Source organism: Bos indicus, chromosome 27, assembly GCF_029378745.1.
Source record: "Bos indicus isolate NIAB-ARS_2022 breed Sahiwal x Tharparkar chromosome 27, NIAB-ARS_B.indTharparkar_mat_pri_1.0, whole genome shotgun sequence".
NCBI lineage: Eukaryota > Metazoa > Chordata > Mammalia > Artiodactyla > Bovidae > Bos > Bos indicus.
In genome coordinates, this window is record NC_091786.1 from 41,849,674 (window position 1) to 41,871,568 (window position 21,895).

At 44.4% G+C, this 21,895-nt stretch overlaps 1 protein-coding gene across 4 annotated transcripts in view; it reads left to right on the forward strand.

Moving 5' to 3' along the window:
• Window positions 1-21,895, forward strand: part of THRB (thyroid hormone receptor beta) — a 436,468-nt gene that overhangs the window by 375,788 nt on the left and 38,785 nt on the right. Inside the window, exon 1 of one of the 4 annotated variants that reach the window (XM_070781683.1) lies at window positions 9,456-12,001. The exons of the other annotated variants lie outside the window; for them this stretch is intronic. Within the exon in view, the coding sequence (XP_070637784.1) occupies window positions 11,674-12,001 (328 nt within the window). The 5' untranslated portion in view covers window positions 9,456-11,673. Of the gene's footprint in view, window positions 1-9,455; window positions 12,002-21,895 lie in introns of those variants that run through there. 4 annotated transcript variants of the gene reach the window in all.

The window sequence follows — 21,895 nt, forward strand, 5'->3', positions numbered from 1 at the left end:
GGAGACAGGCATGGCTACCCACTCCAGTATTCTTGCCTGGAGAATTCCGATGGCAGAGAAGCCTGGTAGGCTACAGTGCATGGGGTTACAAAGAGGCAGACACAATTGAGCAAATAGTACACGCACCAGTCTTGTTGTTTAGTGATGAAAATAACACTCATCACCTTTATATAGCCAGGGCTCTAATTAAAGTTACACCAAAACTGAAAGTTGATGGTGTATTTTCTAGACTCTGATGCCCAAGCTCCATCAGACGAGAGTCAGGAAAGATTTGCTTTTGAGTCCAGTGTTCATTCATGAAAAAGAACAGAGATCCCACTGTTAGCTAGAAAAGAGAGGAGTTCAGTGCTGATAATGGTGGTCTAAGTAAGTTTTAAAAGCCTGACTTTTTTTCAGTCTCCAGCCTTCAGAGTGCTATTCGGTATTCACTTTTGTGTATGTGCGTTTCTCGTTTGGTCCGGATGCGGATCTCTTTCTGGATATTATCTCATTCCTTCAAAGCACAAGGAAGCTTCATGGTTTGTCTCTGGTCTTAGGAAATCGCAGTGAGAATCAAACACTTGGTCTTCATCCTGGGAGCTCTTAGATGCCAGCCATTGTGCTGCAGTGTCTGTCATTCACCGTCACACTCTCATTCACTGGAAATGCTTTGGGAGAGAGGCTCTGACATTGCACAGGTATCTCTGGGACTTTTGAGCGCATTTAATGAAGTAGCATTAAATTAGGCACATCTTTGGGAAAACAGATAAATCATCACAGTGATCTTAGAATTTGTGTTGAAACACATACGTAGTTGCCGAAAACTTGCAAAACATTAAAATTATACCCATCACTGGAAGTGGGGGCAGTTTCTACTTGAATAGATCTGGGTTTGAATCCTGACTCTTCAAATGGCCAGCTGTGCCTCTCAAAAAAATGGGTTTTTTATCTATTAAAAAAAAAAGATGTGGGTAGCCACGGCTGTCCTGAAGTACCATGATAAGGATTCAATAAGGCGATGTTTATGAACACCCAGCCCAAACTCTTAGAGAAGTTCAGTCTTGGTGTGTGGAGTACCATGGAGGCATCGCAGAGAGGAGCTGGGTAGGTGGCTGAAAGCGCAGGTCTCGGGGCCACCGTGGAGCACCACCAGCGTACAGGACGATGGTCAGAGATTCGGACCCTGCTGAGGTCACCCAGTGAGAACACACCCAGTTAGAAGGGTTGGGATGAACCAAAGGGAAAGCCAATTTTAAAGGCAGACAGAGGAGCCATCTATTGAAGAAGGCTGGGACAAATCAGCCAGAGGGGGAGGAGGTAGATGAGAAAGGTATCGTGTAGTAGAAGTTTCTGGAACACCATCAGCAGGTGTGGCTGTGGAGGCAGGCAAAAGCAGGTACAACAGTAGTCTGTCCAGAGACCCAGAGATACTGGAAGTCATGCTGCTTAGGAGAGTCCCAAGGGGCAATGATAAAGTGCTGTTATGCTAGCAGTGACTGGCCACCCAAACCCAAAGTGGAAGCTAGGCAAGTGGAGTGTGGCTGGCCGCACAGAGCACACCATTTCTCCTGGGCTAATTAGACCAGAAAAGGTTGCAGATTAAGGACAAAGCCAAGACACCAGCCAGGGCATCAGGAAGCAGAAACAAAGAAAAGGCGCTCTGAAAATCCAGGGCTCTGGGAGACAGCCGGTGAGCCTGGAAAAGTCGGCGGAGACCAAGCTGATGGACCACTTGAGCCTTCCTGGAGGGCAGTGGCTCTCAGCCTATAGCCGGGATCAGAATCCCCAGGAGGGCTTGTCTACACCCCTGTTGCTGGCCTCGACGGAATTTCTCTTAATGCTTCTGGGGTGGTCTGGCAAATTCGCATTTCTGAGAGGTTCCAGGGGATGGCAATGCTGCTGGTTCAGGATCCATATTTTAAGAACCACTGACTTAAGGATTTTGGAGTCTATTTTTTCATCTTTGTGGAACTTCAAAGGACTGTTTTCTTTGACTTGTATATCGTCTAAATTGACCTATTTCATCTAGTTAAAAAACTGCTATAACTGAGTTGGTGGTATCTTTGGCATGAATATGCTGGGCAACCATTCCATCTTCATGAAATAAAACTTGCAGCCTTCAAACCATAGATCTGGAAAGACTGGCCAAATAAGGAGGCCACCAGGAATGTCTTAATGAGAGCCTCCTCCTTGGAAATCCTACAGTTCAAGTATTAGGCTGCTTCCATCAGCTTGGGTCCCGAGTCCCAGGTTCCTACCGCAGTGTTCTCAGCACAGCCATCTCTTTTCCATTGCACCAGGTCAGAATCCATTCTGTTTGTGCTAGGAAGCCACATTGCCAGTTTTTCAAGCACATTTTTGTAAAAACAAATTCTGCTTGGTGATGGATTGTGCCCCAAAGCCCCCACTTCCCTCAAGTATCCTTCAGTAGAGCCATCAGGGCTAGAAGTATCGAAAAGTTTTTATTAATCATTAAAGGAGAAAAATTAGAAAGGAATTCAGAATACAAGAAGTTTTAAAGAGAAGAACTTTGAGTTTCTTACTCCTCAAAATATCAAAACAGACTCAATCCCAGAGCCCCAAGGCTTGTGTGGCCCCTGGGGATCTGCACTTCCTGGGTCCAGCCTGCTCTGTCTGGCCAGGAGTTTTCTTCTTTGGTAAAAATGAGAGAAAAGGACACTCACCTTTGGAAGCTTCCCAGGCTCCTCCTCTCTGTCTTTGGTCTGTAATCTGAGAAAAAAAAATCCATTCTTTCCAGTGATAAATCCTGCAAACAGTCTCACCTCTTGCATATCTTCAACAGAACAGACTTCTGTATATCTCAACATATATTTCACGGAATACTTGGAACCAATGTTACGAGATATACGATGAGGACTTCCCTGGCAGTCCAGTGGTTGAGAATCTGCCTTCCAATGCAAAAGATGCAGGTCCAATCCCTGGTCGCGGGACTATGATCCCACATGCCTGAGGACAACTAAGCCCACACCTGAAGAGAATTCCACACGTCTCAATGAAAGATCCTGTATACTGCAGCTAAGACCTACCTGATGCAGCCAAATAAATAAATAAAAACAAGATGCACAGGGTTTTATGACCAGGTGTGTTCAGAAAATGCTGAGTTACACAAAGTTCAACAATCAACTTGGGTGAATCTTCAAGAGAAGGATTTACAGTTTCCCAAACTCACCTTGACCATAGAGCCCGTTTTTATTGCTTTTTCTTCAAAGCATCTCTTGGGATTGATTTTTGGACCACTTTGGGAACACCATCTGAATGCTGCTCCAGCAGCCATAGCGTTCATTTACTAAGGATCCCAGACATACAGTAGCCAAGGGGAGAGTGCTTCACGCCAGTGAACACATCTAGGACTGAGGAAGTAAGCATTTCCAACATGGTTAGCTTGACACGGTCCTACAAGGTTTCAGATCATTTAGTAGAAGTAGGAAGGAGAGAGAGTCCATCCCAGGCTTGGGATGAATCTCCCTAATTCCTTCTTTCCCTTTAGGGCAGGTTTGTTCTTGTTTGTTTGTTTGTTTTGAGCCTAAAGCACTATTGGAGAAGGAAATGGCAACCCACTCCAGTATTCTTGCCTGGAGAATCCCACGGACAGCCAGGCTACAGTCCATGCGATCACAAAGAGTCAAACACGAGTAAGCAACTAACACACACAAAGCTCTATAGTCAGTTGGGGAAATAAAGGTGCCCCTGGCATAGGAGACCTACTGTGCACAGAGCAGAGGTGGGTTCTGGTCCCCAGGACTACCACCTGCTATGTGACAGAAGTCAGTTTATCCTCTGGAACTGTTCCCTCACGAGTCAAATAAAACACACGTGGAATGCAAAGCTCAGAAGTTCTAGTTGTCATTTCCTTGGATCCTGGGGAAGCCTCCATCATTTACCAGCTGTCGGCAGGAGGGAAAGCACTTGACGATAGAGTGATCCTGGGCTTCCCTGGTGGCTCAGTGGTAGAGAATCCACCTGCCAATGCAGGAGACAGGTTCGATCCCTGATCCAGGAAGATCCCATGTGCCGTGGAGCAATGAAACCCATGCACTTCAAGTATTGAGCCTGTACACTAGAGCCTGGGAACTGCAACCACTGAGCCCACGTGATGCAACTACGGAATCCCATGCACCCTAGAGCCTGTGCTCTGCAAGAGAAGCCACTGCAATGAGAAGCCCACGCACCACAGTAAAGAGTAGCCTCCACTCGCCGCAACTAAAGAAAAGCCCGAGCAACAATGAAGACTCAGTGCTGCCAAAATTAAAATAAGGAAAAAATTACTAAAAAAAAAAAAAATTTGTCCCAGTGTGCCCAGAGCTTGCCTTGCTCTCATCTCTGGAGTTGAACTAATTTGGAATCTTTTTCAAAGAGGAATTCCTTGGCAGTGCAGGAGATGCAGCACTTCCACTGCCTGGAGCCCAGGGTTCAATCCCTCCTCTGGGAACTAAAATCCCACAAGCCACATGGTACGCCCCAAAACAAACAAAGTAAAAAAATAAGTAAAAATTGGAAAAAATAATTTAAAAAATAAAATGGTATCTCATTTGTTTAAAAAAAGAGACGAACAAGTCAGAATATCCCACACATCAAAAGATGAACAAAGCATGCTCAAAAAAATTGTTTGCATCCCTTTTATTTCCCCTAAATATGTAAATATGTCCCCTAACTTTTAACTACACTCAGCACTTGGATAGTGAGAGCTGAATGCCCACTCCCTTATATCTACAAAGGGATCTTTCCTCAATTTGGGTGGCTCCTTCAGAGGGCAAGCGATGTCCCTACCCTTTTTACAACCTCTCTTGGAGCAGAGATGTTTGGGAGTGATGACACCCATTTACAATTCCAAACCTCCATAGAGGCAGTTTTCACATAAGCAGGTCTACCTCTAGCAGCAAAATATAAGAGTAAACTGACTCAACTTGAGACAGACGGATGCCTCACTGGAACTCCCAAGCCTAGGAGAGTCCATTTAGGGTGACGGATGCCTCACTGGAACTCCCAAGCCCAGGAGAGTCCATTTAGGGCGACAGATGTCTCACTGGAACTCCCAAGCCCAGGAGAGTCCATTTAGGGCGACGGATGCCTCACTGGAACTCCCAAGCCCAAGAGAGTCCATTTAGGGCGACAGATGTCTCACTGGAATTTCTAAGCCCAGGAGAGCCCATTTAGGGCGCTAGATAAACTTGCACCTTGCTTTTGAAAATGCAGAGAGTTTTGGGTGCACTGAGTCTCCTCCAGCTTTCTTCTAAGAGGTTGGACAACCGCGGTCACATAGGCGATGAGTGTCAAGAGCCTTCAGCCTGTGATGGAGTCAAGAGGTCCCTGAACTGTAGAGAAAGTGACGTGAAAGCAAAGTCCTAAGGCTGAGAAGGGCCCCACCCTGGGGAGAGACAGAGGAAGGGGGGCTTTTCAGACAGAGAGGAGCACACCAGTGCCCCTGAGTCAGGCAGGCACAGGACAGCATCTGGGTTGGAGTTGATGTAGGAGAGGGTGAGACGGAGCCAGGGTGGGGAGGGGTTGACAGGAGGTGGCACATCTTCTGGTGAGGAGTTTTAATTTTATTCTGAATGCAATGAAAAGCCACTGAAGACTTTAAGGGGGGAAGCGACGTGGTCAGGTGTGCCATTTTTCAGACGTGACGCGTTGCTGTAGCAAGAAAGAATTGCTGCCACAGGGCAAGGCCAGCTAGGAGGCCACCCGGAGAATCCGGTGACAAGGCGGGGACAGAGAAGTGGCTGGATTAAAATGATGTTTTGGAGGCAGTACCGATGAGCTTGCTGCTGGACTGGCTGCAGGTAGTGAGGAAAAGTGAGGGTCCCGGAGGGCTGGGGGCTTTGGCTGAAGCTCCCAAGTGTTGGTGGAGCGGAGATGTGAGGACTGCAGGAGGCAAGGGTGTTAGAAAGGACAGAGTTGGAGATGCCCACTTTTGCACAGTGGAGCATGAGCGGACAGCAGGACATAGATCCTAGAGAAGACCTCCGGGCTACAGTTACACGCTGGGATCTTCCGCATTTAATTGTTATTCAAAACTATGAGAAAATAGACTCACAGAGAAAACAAAGCTTTGGTTACCAAATGGGGAGAGGGATAAATTAGGAGTTTCGGATTAACAGACACACGACTGATGTATATAGAATACATAATCAACAAGAATCTACTGTATACTGCAGGGAACTATGTTCAATATCTCGTAATAACCTAGAGTGGCAAAGAATCTGAAAAAGGATACTTGTATATGTGTAACTGAATCACTTTGCTGTACACTTGAAACTCATAGAACATTGTCAATCAACTGTATGTCAATAAAAAATTTTAAATAAGTAAATTTTTAAAAATAAATTTATGAGACAGGATGAGATCACCTAACGCAGAGATGGCAAACTTCTAGAGTGCCACATACTATATATTTTCACCAAGCCACACGGCCTCTGTCACAACGACTCCACTCTGCCATTGTAGCACAGAGTAGATTTAGAACCAGACAACACATGCACAAATGAGCAAGGCTGGGTTCCAATAAACCTTTATCACAAAACAGATACAGGGCCATACTTGGTGTGCAGACCAAAGCTCATTGACTCTTGACCTAGTGACAATGTAGGCTGAGAAGAGAAAATATTCCAAGATAGAGATAAGGCATTTCAATAATAATTGTTACTATGGAGAAGGGCATGGCAACCCACTGCAGTATTCTTGCCTGAAGAATCCCATGGAAAGAGGAGCCTGAGGCAGGCTACAGTCCATGGGGTCACCAAGAGTCAGACACAACCGAAGTGACTTAGCACAGCACACACATGTATAATTATATTCACTCCTGCACCTGTCACTCTTTTACGAGCTTTACTTATATTTAACTCACTTAATCTTTACGATAACCAGTGAGGTGAGTACTGTTATTTCTGTTTTACAAATGAAAAAACTATACCCTTTATAAATAAAAAGTTGATTTCTCCTTCCCAAGGGGGGGAGAAAAAAAACCCAGAGGTTGGCAGTCTAGGCTCGTATGGCAATCCTCAGCAACTTAAACTACCTCCGGTTCATTCCTTCACCAGCCCCAGAGTATGACTCTCATCCTCATGGACCAAAATGGTGGCTAGGGTTCCAGACATCACATATACATTGCAGGCAGCAGGAAGAAGGAGCAAAGGAGAAGAAGGAAAATGCATGCACCAGTTGTTATGTTAAGTTGTCTTTTATGTTCCCTGGAATCTGCCTTACAGTATGTCTTCTGTTACATCTCGTTGGCCAGAAGTTAATCACACAGATGCCTGCACACGCAAGAGAGACCGAGAAACAAAGACCATGTGCCCAACTAAAATTTAGAGGCTCTGTTACTAAAGCAGAAGAAGAGCAAGCGCTAGAGTAGAGGCTCGAAGTCTCTCATACCCCTGCCTCCATCGTTGGAGTTCAATGGGCTTCCCAAACGCCAGCTCACGGGTCATCTCTTCTGCAAGCCATCCACAGCCCCCGAGCAGATACTTCCTGTGTTCCCTGTCACCACACTTCCTTAGATTTACTTTGTCCTGGTGTATCTCCTTGATCCATTTCCTCTACGTGACCAAATGACTCAAGGGTATTGAGGCCAGCTTGAGATAGGGAAGGTAAACTTTGAGAAACAAAAGGAAATACACAATGAAGCTGCCAATGAAGAAAAGGAATGAGTCTTCAGGACACCCCGGTCCCTGTTGAGGAGCTGGGCTCAGACAGTTCTCCAAGTTCACTGTGTGCGTGCCCAGTCACTTCAGCCATTGTCAGCTCTTTGTGACCCTGTGGACTGTAGCCCACCAGGATCCTCTGTCCATGGGATTCTCCAGGCAAGAATACTGGGATGGGTTTTCATGCCTTCCTCCAGGGGATCTTCCCAATCTGGGAATCGAACTCGTGTCTGCCTGTGTCTCCTGCACTGCAGGCAGATTCTTTACCCACTGAGCTACCTAGGAAGCCTGACTTCACTGCCTGTGAATTAATCTGGGAAAACTTGAAAAAGTCATCACAATCAGGTTCTACCCCATATTGATTAAATCACAATTTCTGAGGATGACACTTGAGCGCTGGTGTTTTTAAAGTTTGTGGGTGATTCCAATGTGCAGCCTTCTTTGAGAGTCAACACAGCTGAAGACAGAAGAAAAGAAAGACCCAAAGAGAGAAACAAGTCTCCTCCTTCAGAGTCCTTGAGGGTTTGCTGTTTACCTACCAGTTTCCCCAGCAAGATCATTAGTCTTGTCCTCTTAGGTTATTTCCTGAAGGACAAAGGTGTACTTAGATAATAAATTATTATTGATTGAAACACTTCTAATAAAAATTATGAAAGCCCTCCTGAGTTTATTTCAGGCTGTTTGATGCTCTGTGAGTCAAATAACTCGTAAGCTTGTCTCTCGGTAACTAAATTAGACTTGTCAGCCAGGGAAATAAGAGAGCAGACTTACTAAAGCTCACCTCGTTCGTGACATATAATATGTTTAAATTGCTTTGTTGACTTCACAAAAAGACAGGCTGGATCGATCACGAGTGGCAACGCTAAGATTGCCTCTGTCAGGAATGAGGGACTGTATTTCAACTTGAACTCCACTTCCAGCTCCTAGTCATCAGTTTCAGACATTCACTCGAAGAGTAACCCCACTTGGTACAAGAAGAAAGCATCATTTCAGAAAAGTCTGGTTCTATATTTTCCAAAAGATAAGAGTAAGTGAAGAACCCGTTTAAACATGTCTTGAAACTTTTTTTCTGTTCAAAGATTTCTGGGAGAATTCAGGATTGTTTTAACTCCATCCAAATGCTGTTGAGAATTTAGAGGGGGAAAAACTTGTTCAGGAATTGTTCTGTCTTTCTCTGCTGCAATATGCAGATCAGTTCTGAGGCAGAAGAAAACTTTGATTTTCCAAACACATTTAGAGATCTTGGAAAAATGTTTAGAAGTGTTCCTTTGTAATGAAATTTGAGATTCTGGCTTGAGTTGGTACTGTTACTGGTGAAAAGCAAGGAATGGCTTGGACTTGTGCCTCCAATGAACTAGAAAGGGAGCCAGGAAATGCACTGGGCAAAACTGCAAAACTGGATGGTTTGACACACAGCTTCTAACCAGAAAAGGAGGCAGAAAAAAAAGGAAAAAAAACTGCTTTATTGAAAGGTTAATTTTCAGATTAGTTTTGGGAAATTTGAGATAAATACACGAGATCAGACAAAGAAACATAAGGCCTGGATCCTTTTTCCTGGGGTTTTCAGAAAATAGTCATTGCTTCCAGTGAAATGTTTTGACATTTTCAGTAGGGAGAAAATGTTAATTGTAATGTTGTGTGTATGTGTTCTTAAAAACACTTGGGAATAAATCTTTTAGTTGTTTGAAGAGTAATCAGAGAGTGAAAACACTGTTAAGATGTTAGCTGCATTCCTTATTCCTTATGGTAACGCCTGTGCTCTCTGCTGCTGCGGCTAAGTCGCTTCAGTCGTGTCCGACTCTGTGCGACCCCATAGACGGCAGCCCACCAGGCTCCCCTGTCCCTGGGACTCTCCAGGCAAGAACGCTGGAGTGGGTTGCCATTTCCTTCTCCAATGCATGAAAGTGAAAAGTGAAAGTGAAGTCACTCAGTCATGTCTGACTCTTAGCGACCCCATGGACTGCAGCCTTCCAGGCTCCTCCGTCCATGGGATTTTCCAGGCAAGAGTACTGGAGTGGGGTGCCATTGCCTTCTCCTAGGATGTTGGAATTCATTTTCTGGGTTCAAATGTAACAAGTTGAAGAACATTCCTTTCCTTGTTCAGTTGCAATTTTTTGAGGAGTCTTATCACTAAACATCCACCCAGGAGCCTGTCTGCCTAGGTTTCTTCCCTCATCTTGTCTCATCTGCTGCTTGTTTTCTAATTTTTCATCTTCTTCCCTGAATCCATGTCACCTTTACTTCATGCATAAAACCATCAGCTCTTACAGACTCTTGACAGTGGTCTGCTTGACTCTGTGTTGAAAACACCTGCTATTAAGCTACTTGGTGACAGGGCCCATCAACACCTCTGCTCCCACCCACTCCTTGCTTTGTTCGGAACAGATACCCTATAGATGTTTGTTGAATGACTGTAATATCCTCCTTTCTCCAGTCCTATGTCCCTGCCCCAAATTCCACATTGCATTACGTCCAAAGTGGAAGTGTTACAATGGAACATTGCAACATCACATTGCCTGTGGTCCCTGAGGAGGGAAATACCAAGACGTCACCCGTTCAGGGACTAACAGGATCCCAAGTGTACACATTACCTCCTGGGGCCAGCCCTCCCAACTAAGTCTTCCCAAGAAAAAGAACCTCCAACTACAAAGAAAGCAGCTTGCACCCTTCCTGAATCGTGATCTAGAACACAGGTGCTCACTGCCGTCCACATGGGGAACACACCATAGGTCCTCTTTGTAGCAGGCTTTTTATCTCTAACTTGGTATTTGTTTGTGTCTTAAATGGCGGTTCTCCTAGAAAATGCCTCTCCCTTTTGGATCACTATCTTTAAATGTCAAGCACATGACTACCACTTAAATCACAGTTTTAAGCTCAAAGATCATCTCAAAAGCAGAACTGAATGAGAATGAAATGACAGTTGTACATTCTGGAAAAGAATGGATGTGTGTATCTGTGCAACTGAATCACTTTGCCGTACACCTGAAACTAACACTGCAGTATAAATCAACGACGCTCCAATATGAAGTAAAAATTGAATTAAAAAAAATAAAAACTGGTAGCAAGCGTACTATAAAAAGCATCCCCCCGGGATCAGAAGGGGGACGCTGCTCTTCCAGAGGGGTGCTCTGCACACCAGGTGTGACACACACTTCCCCCTCGTGCGCTTTCCAGCACAACCAAGGCAAAATGAGCAGAGCGAAGTTCAGCTCCAGGCCGCATGTCGATTAGGCTAATGATGTAGAAAATCACCAGCGGCAAGGAGCAGGACCGAGCTCACAAACGCCAGCGGTGCTCTCAGATGGGCCTTGTGTGGAATCTTTTAAAGACCTGTGGGCCCCCTGTGTCCTTCTTCCTGCCTTGGAAGCCCGTGGGTGACGTTCAACAACAGATGTAACCTCTAACGTTTGTGTGACTAGATTAATGTTCCAGAGTCATCAGGCTCGTTATGGCTGGATTTTCTCTGGTCCCTGCTAATAAACTAGATTATTGATTTTCGGATTTTCTGTGTATCCAAGGATAGACTCTAAGATGTCTTTATAATGTTTCATGCTTAAGTTGTCAACCAAAATGACATAACAATGAGTAATCATTTTCTAATCATGTGGAAAGGAGTTAAAAACAGCATATAAAATGGATCTTCCCAGCCTCAGAGCCACAGACACGTCCTGGCTGTCAGTCCTCCAGCTGGGCAGAGGTCAATGCCTACCTGCTTGCCATCTTCTCTGGGAATTAGGTGCGTTCACAGCTTAAGACCTTTGATAGTCAGAAATCTGCTTTCCAACATGTTTGAATGGCAGCAGAGCTCCAAAGACACCTCCACCTAAATAGGATTTTAGCACATCAGGTGCCGTGGCAAAGTACAGCAGGCTGGGTTGCGTGTGGCTGGTGTTTATTCATCTCGGCTTCTCCCTTCATGTGTATGTATGTACGCTTCTTGCTGTATATGCCCGGCACGCGGGGCGTATGGGCTGGGGACTGCATCCATAGAGTGTGTGTATATGTAAAGTAGAAACAGAGCCCGGGCACCAAAATGAACTTCTGTATGCAAGAACTCTACGAAGTACACCCAGCTGCCGGCAGCAACTGCTACATGCAGGCCACTGATTATTACGCGTATTTCGAAGATAGTCCAGGTTACAGTGGTTGCAACGCTCAGGCTGTGCCCAGTAAGAACATATATATGGAACAGGCCTGGGCAGTGAATCAGCCTTATACCTGTAGTTACCCTGGAAACATGCTGAAAAGCAGGGACTCGGACTTGGACATGGCCCTGAATCAATACAGCCAACCTGAATATTTCACTGAAGAAAAGCCTACTTTTTCTCAAGTGCAGTCGCCATCGTACTCTCAGAAAAAAGGTAGGGACCATTTTTCTTCCGTTTGATCCAAGTTTCCGTGTTTGTCTCTGGGGTGTTTTAAAGGGACCCTTTGCATCCGCTTTGTCAAATCTTTGACTTTGAACGCGGAACGTTTGAAATTAAAAATAGCAGGAAAGAGAGGTTGCTAAGTGATCAAAAGAAGTCCTTGAACGACGAAGATTTCCAAGCACTTTTTTCCTCCAGTACACAAGCTGGATGGAGTTGGTTTGTTAGGCTGTGATTTTATTATCTATATAGCGTGTGTGCACGCGTGTGGGTGCACACTGCCCACAGGGAATACTGTCAGCTTCTTTGCTAAAGAAAATGCGTTAAGGCTTCGCCCTTGGGGACTGGCACTGTTGCATTTGAAACGGGATCATTCTCCTCGGCTCTGGTTCAGATTAAAAACTCATTTGACTTTTTCTTGGCACTTTATATTGAAAGTTTATTTTAGGTAAGTAGTAAAATATTTTCACTATTTTTTTTTACCATATTATAACGTTGAGATGTTGGGATTTGTAAGTGTTCTTTTTAATATATTTACTTATCCACGTAAACTGTAAAGAATCTACTTGTAATCATAACTAACTGTAAGAATATAAAACTCATTAAGAAACTGATACATTTTACCTTGCCATCATGTGCCTAAAGGTGGACGTGTTTGCCATCATGTCAAATAAACTGCATGAAAGAGAATGAAATAGCCTTCAAAATATCCAATATTCAAACAAGTGCAATATCCATTTAACAGACGCTGCAGCTTTCCAATAGTGTTTAATTTTCTATCGGTAGAACCTATCTCGTATTACCAAAAGCTAAAATAAAAGAGGCAAACTGGTCGTACTCAAGAAACTTAAAAGCAGTTGCCAGATAGAAATGCTTTTGAAAATAGCTTAAATTCTAGTGCAAATATGCCAGAAACTCTTTTTTTTTTTTCCTGTGTACAATCCACAGGATATTTCAGTGGAAACCAAATTTATAGGTCTTCATAATTTGCAAGAATATAATGCCCTCTGATCTTCAAAGATGAATTTCTCCATGAAATTATCTTAAAACATAAGATAACTTGATTGTGGATCCTATAAAAATTTTATTTGCCTTCCTTAATATGTGTTCACAATTAAAAGTAGCCCGTTTAAACAAAAATTTAAAAAACAAAACCCCATTTAGTTTTTACCATATGCTGTGTTTTTATTCTCTGTGTTATCCTGTAATATCCAGATACGAAGGAAATTGAAGCATAAAACATTTTCAGAGTCATTCATCTGCATTTTCATTTAGTTTCATATTTCTCTTGAAAGGCATCAGAAATTCTCACTTATTACAAGGGACACTGCATGTAAGTCCCTAATGGGAATTTTGAGATAGACTGCATGCTATTTCACTTAATATTATAAGTAATTTATCTTTGAAAAGCAGTTAACATTGTTTCATTAGGCATGCCTGGAGATATGCTTTCCTCATGCTGTAGGATCTCAAGAAAATATTGGTTTGTCTCTATATTTGGGCATTCCACTATTATTAAAAACTCTTGCAAAACTTTGCAGGCTTTTACTCTTTTTTTGTTTTATCTTTTCACTGTATTTTCTTCCTCTAGTGCTGTAGAATATTTGCTTATAAAATGCTAAACCAATGATTCTTTACTAATTAACTTGACGCATGAACTAGAGGCTAAGACATCATATGCATATATTGATGTAATTTCTCAAAGCCATATGCCATTGAAAGGCCACTGCCACCTGCCAAACTCACTAAATCAAAGCAGGCAAATATTCTTAAATGCACCATTATTTACTGTTACAAGTCTTTAAGTAAATCCCAGTAAAACTAAACCCAGCTGTTAACTGTCTCTTAGGACAAAAGGTCAGACCCAACACGTTTATCCATATTGATCCATTATTGATTTTTGTTGTTGTTGGAGAACATCAGTCGTATCTCCTTAAGGCAAAATTAAGACTATAAACAGGTGTTCAGTGGGGCAGGCCTCATTATTCCAATTGGATTTTTATCTATTTTCATGAAATTCATAATTGCTTCATCTGTGCTTGTTGCTGTCAAAACAGCTTTATAAACTCTTCAATAATGCAGTTGTCTTAACTTTTTCACAATTTTTTGAAGGATGACTTATTCTCTAGCCTTTAATTGGAGTTTTCTAGTATGTAGAAAATGATCGTAATCTTGTAAAAAAAAAAAAAGTGTGTTATAAGTACACATAGATGAAATAAAGGAAGGCTGCATAACCCAGTGACAAGACTGATTATTTCAATAATAGACTTTAGAATGACTTAGTTCCCTTTGCATTGTTTTCTCTGTCTTTACATGTATAAAATAGCCAAGGGGGGAAAATGTTATCAAGCTCCTGAAGCACTGAGAACGTGAATTAACAAAGAGTTAGAATACAATTCACTGAATGAAATTTAAAATAAAACTTTAAGAAGGGGAGTAAGTAATTTCCACGCTGCGAGGGGCTGAGATCCATAGTATGCATTTACTTTTACCTAGATGAATCTACTTTTCATACAGTATGTGAAAACACGTTTTCAATTTTTGAAAGTTAGGGACAAATCAAAAGAACTCGAGCAATCACTACGAAGATACAGCTCCCTACTTCTTATCTTTCAAGGAGCCTAGCCATGGTTTGTTATGTCAACATCAGCCAACAGAGCCGGTTCTGCCCCACACTTTCTTCCTAGTCCCAACTCAGAAGAAATAGGAGGAGCACATTTAGAAACCAGACAAAGGGAAGGGAAATTGGCAGGCAGGGTGCTGTGTCTTCTCCTTTGTGGCCGAGCTTTCAGCAGAGGTAAAAGTCAATTTTTTTTTTTTTTTTTGGCACGGGGTGCTGGCTGTTTCCACCAGAAATTCCAGTTACATTCCAGAGTCCCCAAAGAGCTTGAGTCTGGCCGCGCTGCGGGCAGCTTGGCCAGTCCGCCTCTGGGTCTGCTTCTACAGACTCCTTCCTCGCACCGTGTGTGTCCTGAGCAACTCAGCTCCCCTGGGTTCCCTGCTTCACATCCTCCGTGCCATCTTTGCAAGATCTGCACGTCCAAAACGCAGCTAGTGTGTTTGAATCAAGTTGGTTATCATGTCCAAGAGCGTAAGAATTGCCTGGATTTGAACCAGGATCAAGGGGATGCGTGTGTCTGTCCTGTTTCGTTTGGGGGCTGGACTGCACGTGTACTCGTTCAACAGCCGCCTTCTTACTATCACAGAAAGAAGACTTCATACCTGAAAGCAACACCTTCACACAGAGCCATCGTTCCTGAATCTGTTTCCATTGCCAGTCTGCCTCTAGTCAGGAATCTAATTTTTCCATGTTCTCTAGCTCTGTTGACTGTGTGTGAGTAATTGTGTAGATATTAGAAATGGAAATGAAATGGTAGGTGGAGGATGTTTGAAATGGTCCACATCAAAGAACACTGGATTAAAAACAAGAGTTAAGCCCTAAAGAAATCCTAATTAGAATTTCCTTGTTGTTTAGTTGCTAAGTCGACTAAACATGAACTGTAGCCTGCCAGGCTCCTCTGTCCATGGGATTTCCCAGGCAAGAATACTGGAATGGGCTGCCATTTCCTCCTCCAGGGGGTCTTTCTGACTCAGGAATGGGACTCACATCTCCTGAGTTGGCAGCAAATTCTTAACCACTGAGCCCCTCGGGAAGCCACAATTAGAATTTCCTTAGCGTCTGTTAAGGTTGAAGAAGGATTGCTATACAGTAGAGTTGAGGATATATAGGCCCCAGAGTCTGCCCTGAAAAAAAAAAAAAAAATGTTACATGAGAAACAAGTACCCTTAAACCCCAGAATGGCACCCAGTCCAGGGAGAGGCAGGCACAAAAGGAAACAAAGAAAGGGAAGATTTACGGTCAGTCCACCCAATGAACCAAGTGCTGCAGGGGTCCTGTCTTTACAGTGGAATCCTTAAGAGGCCAGTGCAACTGCAGATCTTTCTGCAGTGCTTATATAATTGTAGGGATGCTGGTACCAGTCAGGATTTCCACTTGGGCACCACCACCCACATGCTGCAAAGAGTCGACACCACTCCAGAAAATAATAGGCATTTTTTCTTTTTTAGTACGAAACACCTTTGCTGTTCAACAGGTTAAATGAAAGTGCCTCTCAGCACCTAGAAATGCAAGCAAAGGAAGGAACAACAGTCGTTTCCAAAGCAAGCCCAAGTGCCGAGGAAAGCTCGAGCCTGCCCTTCTGTCTTCTCTTTGCTGAGATTCAGGGGTCTGTCTCGTCAGAGGCGTGTCCTTCAGGGGTTTCACTGGGTGCCCTCAGGCACCCACTGCCTCTCGAGGCGACAGTCATACCAGGAGCCCAAGGTCTTATGAGACACTTTAGTCGGGGGCTGGCAGGCTGGGGAAGGAGCGTTGGAGCTGTGTACTTGCTGCGTGCGGGCTTCGTGTCCACCGGGTCTCATCCCTTCATGAAATGCTTCCGGTAGACTCTGTTTTCTCTCAGCTCCCGGCATTGAGGGCCATTCAGCCTGAGGCCCAGTGGCCTCCCGCTCTGCCGTCGGCTCCGGGCCAGCTTTTAGGACCCGCCTCCTCCTACTAAAGCACCGGGGACCTGCCTTCTCCCGTGTCCACGCCCTGGTGGCCGCGGCCGTCCTTGGTCCCAGGCTCCTCTCAGGCCCGAGAGGATTCCCTCAGCCCCACACTCCCGGGGCGGTCCTTCCGCCCAGCCGCGCTGCCCCGTCTCCGCGTGTCCCCCCTTCTCCCCCAAAGCCTCTCTTCCGGCCCCCCCGCCCTCTCCACCCTCCACAGGCCCCTCCTCAAGCTGTCAGACCCTGTCTGTGACCTGGCGGACCAGACACCCGCTCCGCCAACTGTCCCCGGCCCTGAGGAGCTCCCTCGGGATTCCGGCCTCTGTGCCTCCTCCCACACCCACTGTTCCAGAAAGCTCGCTCGTTTCCTCACGCCCCTCACCCCTGAACCGATCCCGCTGCCAGCCACACCCTCGGCTTCACCCTGCGCTCCTCCGCCGCCTCCCTTCAGGTCAGGACCCACCTCACAGCGCGGCAGCCTTTGCAGTTTAACCGGCCCCGCGTTCTCTCCCAAAGGCCTGCTCCCCACCGGCCTTGACTTCGCAGACGGGCATCCCTTGCTTAGTACAGTAGTGCTGAATCATTTGCGTAAGTCACCTTTTTGGGGAAGGAAATAAGTGATACATAATAAGTATCATCTTTCTAAATTCCATATATATGCATTAGTATACTGTATTGATGTTTTTCTTTCTGGCTTACTTCACTCTGTATAATAGGCTCCAGTTTCATCCACCTCATTAGAACTGATTCAAATGTATTCTTTTTAATGGCTGAGTAATACTCCATTGTGTATATGTACCACAGCTTTCTTATCCGTTCGTCTGCTGATGGACTTCAAGGTTGCTTCCATGTCCTGGCTTTTATAAACAGTGCTGCGATGAACCTTGGAGTACATGTGTCTCTTTCAATAGTGGTTTCCTCGATAACCCTGTATGCAAGAGAGCAAAAGAGGCACAGATGTATACAACAGACTCTGTGGGAGAGGGAGAGGGTGGGATGATTTGGGAGAATGGCATTGAAACAGGTATAATATCATATATGAAACGAATCGCCAGTCCATGTTCAATGCATGATACAAGATGCTTGGGGCTGATGCACTGGGATGACCCAGAGGGATGGTATGGGGAGGGAGGTGGTAGTGGGGTTCAGGATGGGGAACACGTGTACACCCGTGGTGGATTCATGTTGATGTATGGCAAAACCAATACAATATTGTAAAGTAAGTAGCCTCCAATTAAATAAATTCATATATATAAAAAAACATAATGAGTATCAGACTAGAGTTTCCCATCTTGGCATGCACGGATGACTTTTGAGGCCGGCTCCTCCCTGTTGTGTGGCTGTCCTGCGCCTCGTGGAACGTTTAGCAGCGTCCCTGGCCTCCAGGCACCAGATGCCAATAGCCCAGTCGCGACAACAGCAGTGTCTCCAGATACTGCCAGGTGTCCCCTTGGGGTAAAACCGCCCCAGTTGAGAACCACTGCCTTGAAAGAATTGAATATTTAGAAAACATCTGAAAGAAAGGGTATATTGTAAAGGTTCTTTTTTGTCATGTGAAATAGGAAAAGCCTCCTCAGCTTTCAAATGGAAAAGTTTAGATTTTTGAGTATTGAGTCGATTCAAAATGGAGTACACTTGAACATCCATTTACATGTATACCTGCAACATGCTGCTTATGCATGTGTGTTAAAGACAGTCCGCATGGTTTGGACTGTGTTCCTTCCATCAGGTAAGCTTGTTTAGGTCAGCTCTGTGTAGACATAAGCACCCCCTCTCCTTTCCACTCCATGACTACAGGGGTGACCTCAGGGAGACCAGTGCAGCTTAGAACAAGGATGCCATCCTGATGCCAAACCCAGCTGCCCCTTCCTTCATGAGACATCAGACTAAAAAGCTGCTAGCCCGCATTCTTAGATCTAGACCTTGACTCTCATTCTGAAGGGTATTCAGATAAAGAAAAGGCACCCATTTTCCTCAGACCTGCAGGGCATGAAATAACTATGGTTGCTCCTGGGGAAGCCCAATACCATAAACTGACTCTCAGAGCAAAACCAGAGATCAGAGGCAGCCACTATGCCCATTTCTGATGACCTTTTCTGCTGCCTCCTTTCCCTGTTCTCCTAAAACACTTTACCTTCCTGCTTTCTAACCAATCACCTCTTTAAAAAAAGGAAAAGATTGGGGATTCCCTGGCGGTCCAGTGGTGAGGACGCAGCACTTTCGCTGCTGTGACCCGGGTTCAATCCCTGCTCGGGGCTAGGGTCAGGATTAGGGTTAAGCTCTCACAAGCCATGAGGCACAGCCAAAAATAAAATATTTAAAAATCTAATATTAAATAAAATGGGAAGTGATCTCATTAGTACCAGAGTTCTGAAACACCAATGTCCGTAAGAACCAAAGAGCCGACGTCAGTAACTGAGAGACACAGTTGTTCCGTAAAGACAACCCAGTTTAAATTTTTTAACCATCGCACACATTGTTTACTTGTCGCAGGATCAGAATTTTCACTTCCATAAAGAAATGCATCATTTAACTTTTCTTGAATTACTTGTGTCTTCCCACTTTGGCCAAAGATACAAGTTCTGTGAAATATTTCTTTACTCATCAAAAGATGATGAGAGACTAGACCTAAGTGGTCTAGTGGTCTAGGTCTAAGAGGTCACTGACACTGGCCACTTCAGGGTGCTGACTGCAGAGAGCCAGGGGTCTCTCTGTTAGGAGGGGGGCTGCCTTATTGGTGCTTTGGGAGGATTTGGGCTCAGTACGCCAGATCTTCCCATTTTTCACACGAAGCTACATTTTATGTGAAATCCTGGTTTTAAAAACTGGCTGAGATTTTTAAACACTCTGAAAGCCAAACAGTGCAGACTTCTAGTGTATGTATCCTTTTGGTTAACATTTTGACGGACTCATTATACCGGTCTTTTCCCTTTCTTCGTGATTTGCATCTTCAAGTGGTTTAGCTCTAATTGTAGATTGAAAGGTTGTGTCAGCTCCTGAGGGTTGGAGTCCATGGGGACTGGGAGAATAAAGGTTAGTTAGGGACTTCTTGTGTGTAAAACTGTATTATGCCCCTTGCATGAGTCATGTCTGACTCTTTTGCGACCCTGTGGACAATAGCCCTCCAGGCTTCTCTGTCCGTGGGATTTCTCAGGCAAGGATACTAGAGTGGGTTGCTATGCCCTTCTCCAGGGGATCTTCCCAACTCAGGAATTGAACCTGCATCTCCTGGATTGCAGGTAGATTCTTTAACCACAGAGCCATCTGGGAAATCTGTATCATGCCCTAGCCTCATCCTAAAAATGATTTATTTTAGTTTCAAGAACTCTTGAGTTAGAAGAAACCATCTAAACCTTGTTTTGGCCCTTTTTCTGCCTTAAGATTCCAGAAAAAGGAAATCCAGAGACCCTTATGTTCATGTCCTCTCCCCTTTATGGACTGACACCTCTGACCCGGCCTCCTTTCTGCTTCCCTCCCCTTTTCTTCCCCTCCCCCGCCTTCCTGAGTAGAGTTTGAAGACTTGCACCTCTTGTATCTTCACCCCAGCCAGTCAGAGGGCAGGATGTAAAGAAAAGACACGCTGTTCTAAGGAAAGATTCCCTGAATGGGAGTATCTGGGCAGCTCTGTTGGGAAACTGCAGACCTTGAAAGTTAACACTGCTTCAAGTTTGAACCCCATTCCTTACACACTGGAGCATACATGTTTGTTAAGTAAATGGATGGATGGATGAATGAATATGGTGTTTATCAAAGGGTTACATACTAACATGATGCAAAACTTGGTATCTAATACCAAGAATTAAACATAACATAAATCAGGATTATTATGTTGGGAAAAAGCTAAGCGATGGACTGTTCAAGATTTTTTTTAATATATAAAGAAATAACATGATGTTGAAGGTCCTGTGGGGGGAAAGCTTCAATCAGAAAGACCTAGCTGTGGGATAATTTGAGAAAGTTCCAGGTAAAATTGGAAGAGTGACCGAACATGCTAACAGTTTAGCTTCCTTGGGGGTATAAAAATATATTCTTATCCGATAGCCCCACCCTAACTGCTCAGGGTCCACAGCCTTAACCTCACCATGAACCAGCACCTTTCTGAATGACCCAAGGGGTTTCCCACCACCTGTGATAACCGCTGCTCCTTTCAGACACCAGGACGGCTGTGCCAGGCAAGGGGTCTTATCTGAAAGGGAAGATGAGCAGATGGTCTGGTCTCAGCTCCCCTCTCCTTCTGCTGGGTCGACCCTCCGAGGCAGCTTCTTCTCCTTTCCACCTACCAGCAAGGTCTGCCTTACGTTCTGTTCCTAAGGACTGTGTGTCCACCAAGGCGATGAGGGGTTTCCTTCTACTAGGGCCTGAGATGCTGTTATAATCCACTCAAAAAAGTTAGACTAGCCAGCCCTCTGCTCTTACCCATTCATTAACTAGAAACCAAGTGAATCCCACCCAATGCAAAACAAGAAGCCAGGCTTGCTTCCGGTTGCATGATTTCTGACACGAATGCACACAGCTTTCCCTTTCACGTTCTAAGTCCCTCTGAGAACCAAATTTTTAAAAATTAAAATCAAACTTTTAAAAACAACAGGGATAAACTTTTAAAATATTGTGCTCAGTGAAAACCAGTCATCAAAGAATACATGTGGTACAATTCCAGTTATACAGAATGTCGAGAATAGGCAAATAGGTAGAAACAGAAAATAGATTAGTGGTTGCTTGGAGCAGAGCAGATGGGGAGTTGAGAGGGATAGGAAGTGATTTCTAAAGGTACAGACTTTCTTAGGATGAGGATGAAAATGCTCTAAAGCTGATGACAGTGTGATTTTACAACTCTGTGAATATATTAAAAGCCGTTGAATTGTATGTTATGTGAATTAGATCTTAAAGTTCTTAGCCAAAAAAGTAAAAAAAAAAATGTTAGTAATATTTTAGCATGTCGATCTGTTTTAGTGCAGAGTAATGCTTGGCAATTAGTCAGACTAATGCTTGGCAAGTGTTCACTAAAAAAAACTCTCCTGGTCCTTTGTTGAACGAACAGACGGAGTTTGCTTTCATACTAATATCCTTGATAAAGTGACAGCACAGTTGATTAGTCTAGGATACAGTGCATCTGAGAACATAAAAGCTAGGCAAAATGCATCGTCCTTGGACTGTCACATGTGGTCATGGGCCTTGTTTAACCATGCTTCTTTAGCAGTCAGTCCCTTGGGACAGTTCACAGATGCAGTGCTCAGGTGAACAGCGAGGCCTCTGGGCTGTGTTTCTCACATTTGTTTCCAGGCAGAACTCCGTACCGACACCAGTGAGCGCGCACTCCCGGCAGCATGCATTTCCTCAGCTGGG